The sequence below is a fragment of the Cariama cristata genome, unplaced genomic scaffold (genome assembly GCF_000690535.1).
Source record: "Cariama cristata isolate BGI_N322 unplaced genomic scaffold, ASM69053v1 scaffold19583, whole genome shotgun sequence".
Taxonomy (NCBI): Eukaryota; Metazoa; Chordata; class Aves; order Cariamiformes; family Cariamidae; genus Cariama; species Cariama cristata.
Window position 1 is genome coordinate 1,276 of NW_009606861.1, and position 7,743 is coordinate 9,018.

The 7,743-nt window shown below is 38.1% G+C and overlaps 1 protein-coding gene across 3 annotated transcripts; it reads right to left on the reverse strand.

Moving 5' to 3' along the window:
- Positions 1–878: 878 nt before the first annotated feature.
- Positions 879–7,355, reverse strand: ATP5C1 (ATP synthase, H+ transporting, mitochondrial F1 complex, gamma polypeptide 1). 3 transcript variants are annotated; one of them, XM_009696522.1, is made up of 9 exons: positions 7,325–7,354; positions 6,234–6,365; positions 5,396–5,600; positions 4,834–4,977; positions 4,395–4,459; positions 3,621–3,776; positions 2,406–2,502; positions 1,547–1,584; positions 879–1,012 (listed from the first exon to the last, which is right to left on the reverse strand). In XM_009696522.1, the coding sequence occupies exons 1-8, from the start codon at positions 7,341–7,343 to the stop codon at positions 1,578–1,580; spliced, it is 825 nt and encodes a 274-aa protein (XP_009694824.1). In that variant the 5' UTR covers positions 7,344–7,354; the 3' UTR covers positions 879–1,012; positions 1,547–1,577. The 3 variants fall into 3 exon arrangements, with proteins under 3 accessions (XP_009694824.1, XP_009694825.1, XP_009694826.1); XM_009696523.1 differs by lacking the exon at positions 1,547–1,584; XM_009696524.1 differs by lacking the exons at positions 879–1,012; positions 1,547–1,584 and having other exon boundaries at positions 2,363–2,502; positions 7,325–7,355.
- Between the last annotated feature and the right edge of the window lie 388 nt (positions 7,356–7,743).

Sequence of the window (7,743 nt, forward strand, 5' to 3'; positions counted from 1 at the left end):
CCAGGGATCAACAATAACATCGCTTCGTTACACCAATAAGTTGCCTCTAAGGAAACACGTTAGCTGAAGCTCAGCACTTGGCTATATTGTTTCTAGACTAACGGACTTAAGTCTAACTCAACCCAACAGCAGCCTGAGCGAGCAGGTGCTGGCTTACGCCCATCCCTGTCGCACACTCACAGACTGCTTTGAAACTTAAGGCCATTTCCATTCTCTTTAGCTCTTTTCTGCAAACTCTCTTCCCATTTCCATCATGTACATCACTGAGCCCTTCAAGGCTCTCATTTCGTCTCCCAGACAAGGAGTGGCAACTTTCTACTTGTGTTGTTACACTGTATCACTATTTCTTTCTTACACTTCTGCTATACCCTAGTTTTGACATTTTTCTCTTTCTCACATTTCTGTGGTGCCCAAGGAGGGCTGAGAAGTGCAGTGTTACTGTATTTTATAGCACGCAAATACATATATTTACATACCCACATTGATCATGATATAAACAGCACGCATTCTAAATAAACACTGAAATGACCATGTAATCAGATCAGTTCACTTTAGAATACAAACATCTAGAAATAGTAGTAACCTGGTATTCAAACGAGATAGAGATCAGTGTTCCAACTGCATGATGCAGAGGATGTTCAAGTCTCCTCCTTCAGCACACAATACAAAGTACGTAACAAACCAACATTTTTAAACAGAAGGTGAAGACAGGCAACCTCTTCCACTCTTCAAAAGAAATACTTCTATGTTTTGCATGCCAGATATGTTACAAAACATAGAGCACACCCTTTTAGAAGTCATGTTTCAAAGCATACCCAAGTCAAACCCAGATATTTTGACACCAAGAGCATTTGCTCCATGGACAACCAAAATAATTTTTTCATGTAGGTGGTTTATTGTAAGAATTTATAGATTTCTGGGGCTTTACCATTTCTTCACAAAATAACAGAGCAGTCTTGTTAACACAGACACAGGCAGGTTAAATCATATGCTCAGAAGAACTCTTCTTCACCTGCAAGGAAAATTGAAGCAAATTAAAACCTTTTAATTAACCTATTTATTTAAAAACGTTTATCTCCTCCAATTCCAATACTTCAATTCATTAATGTTGCTTACCCCCTTCTCCCCGAACTCTTTATCAAGTCTGGTTTTGCTTAAGTTTTAAATTTTGAATACGCTTATTTTGCTACAGAAACCTCTTTAGCTACAATGTCTTACATCCAGACCTTTTTAAGTCATGGCATAAGGTCAGGGCACTATGAAAAAATTAAAACAGTAACTGCAAACGAATCCAATAACCCAGAAAAAAATCAACAGAAAATTACATCAAATGTGGATGTATCATGGAAGTACTTTCCTTACAATTACTGACCCTTAAGAACTTTTTGTTCAGACAGGTTCAAACTAGCAATGGGCAGTTTCCCAGCTCTGGGAAGAGAAGTTTCTCTGACCAACAACATTGAATTCTGACTTCCTCATTTGACTTCAAGATTTTCTGTGTCAATTCATTTTAAAACACAATGTAGTTTCCATTTCATAACTTTACCTCTTGTATTTGGCTGAATCGCTTTTTCCAATTAATTCCTGGTTATGGTATTAGAAGAAAAAACAGAACAAGCAGGTTAGGAAGCAATTCATGCAAATCCAGGCAAAACTATGTATATATTTATGACCGCACATGTATTGTGAGGAGCACAATACAGCACGTAACCGCTACATGGTATGTATTCCAGGCATTTTGTAAACACACAGGATATTAACGCATGTATTTGCATCTGAGTATAGCATGAATTTTTAACTGTTAGATGTAGTACACATTAGCTACATGCAGTTACAAATTGTGGTCTAAGCCCACACATTTGTAACCTGCAGTACGCACCTTCACAAACTTCTTCCTCAGGGAAGTATGCAAAATACTGAACTTAAAGTAAAATACACTTCTAGTATCAACAGACTCTGGAAATTCCCTCCTGCTTCCAACCCCACCACACGCTGATTTATCCAAAAGCGTTTCAGTCACCTGAGTTGCTCTCCCCCAGCAACACTACTGGGCTGTTTGAGCATACAGAGTAGGAAAAATCCAAGTAGAAGGAAGGAGGGGGGAAATCCACTGAAAGCCAAAATGGAGGAAAAACACTGCCTGTTCAGGCAAAGATGTGTGTTGAGGCTAAAGATCTATTTTACCAGCTTTTTAATTTTATCTGGCCAAAAAAGACTGCCAAACTTCACACTTGTTAGTAGAACTGTGCAAGCTGAAAAAGTTGGGAGTCATGCTATGGACTGTCTTCCCTTTGGTTTTAGGACCCACATGCCCTAACCTTCCCCATTCACCAGACTGAAGCAGGACATACAAGCATTACAGGACTTTGCAACAACTCCTATTTCACGTTCACACAGGTACTCACAGAGCAGCAGCACCAGAGATGATCTCAATAAGCTCCTTGGTAATGACGGCTTGACGGGTACGGTTGAATGTCAAGGTCAATTTGTCAATCATCTCAGCTAGAAAAAATTAAGATTGGAATTTAAACATATAATAAGTATTCAAATAAAGAGAAGCCATATGAACAGAGTATCAAATAGTCTTGTAAATCCATGCAAACAATCAAGAGGCTTACTGCACCTTTCATTTTTTTCCCCTACAAATAACACTACTAGTATACAATCTAGAAACTTGCTGATTTGGCTTCAGGCATCAGTCTCAAACATCTGAAGAACAGCTGACAGACTTGTAAATACCGTAGTTTATTTTAACATAACACAAGCATGCATGATTTGCTTTTAAATCAGATCTCACTGTCAATTAACTACATTGGTATTTCCTTCAAGTTATTGCTGTTCTGGCAAAGGGAGCCAGATTTTTCTGAAATTTTTTTCTTCAAACTTTTTTTTTTTAAAATGCAGAAGGTATCATCTCTTTCTCTCAAGATAAGGTGGTCAGTGGAGAGCCACACCTACAGTTCCAGGTAGCCCAACTGTACATCACATCGGCTTCACTCACTCACCAGTATCTTATATGCAACACTACCTTTTTAAGGCTGAAGTCTTATCACCATGCCACATTAAAAGCTATTAGCTGTCTCCCACTAATACCAGTTGCATACTCTGCACTGCACTCAGTTTGGACACCTTCCAAGGAATACATGTGTATTCTCAAGTTACTGTATGACAGGTCATAGAGTACTTAATCGTTGCTTCACTTTTCCCACCTTGAAATTGGTGCAGTACTAATTACATTTGGCTCACAAGTAGGTACAGGTTTATAAAAATTTTGGAAAACCTCACACCAGCCACATGAGAAGAGCTTAAAGAATATTTGGCCATTACAAGATTAGTTTAGTATTTCACATTCTTATTAAAGTATCTGTTATTTCACTTCCAGTTACCTAGTCTTGCTTCTCATGTACTTGACAGCAATCCTTCTTTCCAGGGACTAAATAAGGTTCACATGTTCAGAAAAGAATCCCAGTTGAATGGGATCAAAAAAACAGACTCAACATGGAATTAAGACAGAAACCAGCTCATTTCTAATCATTGTGGAAGCAAAGAGTTACACAATGGGAGGTCAGTACTTCCATGCTAAACTAGTGAAGTCCTGGGAAACCACAAAGTAGACTTACAAGCATTCTTGCTAGCGTTGTCCATAGCAGTCATCCTAGCACTCTGCTCGCTGGTAGTAGATTCTTTCAGGGAGTAGTACAGAATATTTGCTAGTGTAAATTCCTGGTAGTTTCTCAGCACATCAGCATCAATATCATCATAGATACTTAGGCTCTCTGCAAAATATGAAAAAGTGGACTTAGAGAAAGCCAAGATACACTACTACTAGCGAAACAATACACTGCCATGCGGAAGACTACTAGGCTAGCCTGTTTCTCTACTTCAGGCAACACAGAAGGATTTTCTTTATGTACTGTGTGCACTTTCACAGTCTCTCTGCTATTCAAAATTGTGTTAAGTATTTTACATGTTTTAATTCATTTTAATACTAGGAAAGTCGGATTCTGACCAAGGCCAAATACATTATTGGCATATTATGTTTAATCTTCCCATACAGTGCTACAGAAACATTCTGGGGTATTTTTACTGAGTAGTGCAAAGTCACTCAATATGCAGGCCGTTCAGTGCTGAAAACACTGGAACTGACGGAGTTTTGCATATGCACAATTCTTGCTTGAGAGAGAATCCCAAACCAAAATTAATGTGACCTTTCCTTTTAACCTCCCGGCCCCACAGTACCTTGCTAAGTCAGCCTTGGACTGCCAAGATAAAACAATCTGTTACACTTACGATACATGCACCATAATAAGATGTTTTAATACCATGTTCAGAGTACTGGGAGTTTCTGTGATTTATCACTTCTACTAACCAGTGGTTTCTAGTTCACTGCTTACCAGAACCAGCAACTGTTTCAAGGGAGAAGATGGGTTTTTCATCGGTCTTGTAGGAGATGACTGACCTGTATAAAAATAGCATAACAGGCTCTTCAGTTCAACTAACTCTAAATTGAGTGTTTAAAATCAAATTAGAATACAAAACTTCTGGCCTTCCAAGTCCACAAAGTTCTGCAATAATCGTGATGAAGAGATGTCAGATATGACGTGGATATAATGACATGCTGACTGTAAATATAACACACCACCCACTATACAAGTAAAAAGATAATTCCAACCACAGTTATTAAAAAAAAAAGGGCTCTTCACACACAACAAAATGCACTCACTCCTCAAGAAATCAAGTAAACATGACAAGTCACAGTACTTCATCGAGCCAATGTCCTCTTTGAAGCTTTCTACCTAGTATTTTTCCAGTGCAGTTTCAGTTTAGTCTTACCTGAACCGATTGTAGATGACAGAGCCTTCATCAAATTCATACCCAGAGTTTAACAACTCTGAAGCAATGATTGAAGCATCTCCAAAGCTGGGAGGTCTCCGTCCCACTTCCTTGAATGTCAGCAGGAGGTAATTGCCATGTGTCCTGCAGTAACATCAAATCTGTGTTAGAACCAAGTGGATGCTCTAATGTACAACTACGTGGCAGCAAGATGGATTTACTAGTGTTCAGAACTAAGCATTTTATTGAATTAGAGTCTGAGAGAAATTTTGCTTTTTTTCAGTTAAATTATAATAGACTCATGACAAACACAGACTTGTAACAGCGCCAATGTTGCTAGCTTACAGATTTTCACAAATGTCCAGATGACTGAAATCCCTTTTAGTGTATTTGCAGATTTTTTTTTTAAAGGAACTTGAATTTAGCACAGTTCCATTAAACGCAATTTCCTGCAAATGCCACATGCCTTTCTAAGCTGTCTTGAAATTTGTACCACAGAAAACAAACAAAACCACCACACCAAAACCTCTTGGAGTTTGAGTTTTGGGACTCATCTTTTTACCTCTGAAGTAGGCCTCTGATCTTGTCACCTACTCCAACCACCATAACTTCTTTCCCTGCGTTTGAGAGGTTGGTAATCTCATTCTTCAAGGTTTTAGCAATAGACGTATGAATAGCACCACACAGACCTCGATCAGAGGACACACCAATAAGGAGGTGCTTCTTCTTGTCCTCAGGTGCCTTTATTTCTGCTTTCTCATAGAGAGCTAAAATAAAAAGATGGTTATGTTTTTCAAGGGTGCCAAGAAGCAAACAGGTTAAACACCTCTGAATTATTCTAACTAAAACTATTTCCAAAGGGGCTCCAGATCTCAGGCAGATGAATTTTATCGCCCTTACGATCACTTGAGTTTGCACATGATCTGACCAGAGGTGACAAAAACAATTCCAAGCCAACCACATCTCTGATCACCTATCACACAATCAGCGTCATTAGTTAGTCAAATTCACTGTGCAAGTCCAGTGCCTCAGGAGCACGTGCAGCCCAAGAGTTCACAAGAAGTTTTGGCAGTTCCCATAGATGCTACAGAGATACAACACAATTCCATTAGCAGGTAGAAGCAGGCCACAAATTCTGAGCTGTGGTGCTTTTATGACTAACATAAAGCAACCACACAAAGATAAAAAAGTAATCAGAAATCATAATCAATTTCACATGAGAACTCTTAAAAATCACTTTCCATAAACTACTTATAAAGAATACTCAAGTTGGCCTAGACATGCAAATTCTTTTGGAAAAAAACTACCAAAAGGTTAAAAAAAGTCCAGGCATTTTATCACCACCACAAAAGCCTTCCTCTTCTGTTCCCACATCACACAGTGCAAGAGTCTTCTCTCACCCAGCGCTCCTGTTCCATAGACTCTGGCAGGCTTCAGCTCCCTCTCAGCTCTTGCATATTTTGCTGCAGAAACCATCTTCATGGACTTCGTAATTTTCTGAATGTTCTTGATGGACTTCAAACGCCTGGTAACTACAAGGTTAACAGTTGAAGGTCATGGGCTGTACTGGGCATAATGACATCAAAACCAAGCAATAAAATGCTAGTAACAGCCATCCAAAAATATCTTGCCAAGTTCCTCAAAGAAAAAAAAAAAACAAATAAACAAACAATGCACAAATAAGCCTCATAAAAGACCTTAGTATTTACAGTAAGAAAGTAGTAAGTAGTAGTGATCTGGCTAACCCAAATGTATTTTCACAATAGATATGTTTTTTCCTCCAGACATAACATAATATTTAGACCAACATAAAATCTACTTACTATTCTCTCTCCTTCCACTTCTACCTGTTTCACAAATATATCATTTGAGGTATATTGTCATCTTTTCCCAGATGACAATGAGAGGAAATAAACAAACAAACAAAGACTCCATAGCATGAAGACACAGAATAAACTTCCTCTTCTGTTTAGATTGGGGGAAAATGAGATCCATAAAAATAATGATGCAAAAAGAAAACAAAACAGGCTTCCTACAGACAAGCACAATTGCAAGGCAATATCCCCGTACGAAAACCTATAAGGAATAGCTTAAAGATGCATTATCAAAGCGGAACCATTCAGTCAACCTTTTTTCCCCCCAAATACTGGATAAAAGCACAAGAAAATAAACATAAAAGAAAATAAATTAATTCTTAAAGGTAAGCAAAAAATCTGGTTTAGCACGTATGATAAAGTTATTTTTAAAATGTGTTTGAGTAAAACTATATTGGTTTGCTGAACTGACATCTAAATTAGTGCTAAAATCATGTTAAGCAATACCTTTTCTGAAGGACGCTTGTTTAATATAGGAAATGCTGGAGGCTCATGTATCAATATTATGGCATATCACAATCAATTTATCCAACAGAGGCTAACCAAAACTATATTTTAACATATGGTTTTCCTGCAACAATTTCCCTCTCTGAAAAGTAAACAAAACCAATACTTACTGTCTTTTAGAGTTGCCATATTCCTGACTTGGCCCCTGAAAATGAGTGCAGGACAAATTAGGATAGTTCACTAGCTCTCCAGCAAACCATCTGTCAAGGGCAGGCCCCTTTCAGAGGCATGAAAATTTAAGAATTGCTGTTTCTTAAAAAGCATCTGTGGCAGGGACAAGTGACTCCAAATCACACTTTGTATACATACCTTCCATCCTTCCTCTCATCTCCTACATATATCACTTAATGCATTATCCACTACTTTGGATAATGACACAACGTAAACAAGGGTTAAACAACAGGGCATCAGAAGGGTACAACTTTCAAAAAATGCATCTTTTTTATTTTTTTAATTAAAAAAACGATTAAAACGAAGCAGAGGAGGCTACAACATTTCCTGACAAGAGTAGAGTCTCCTTGCACCGCCT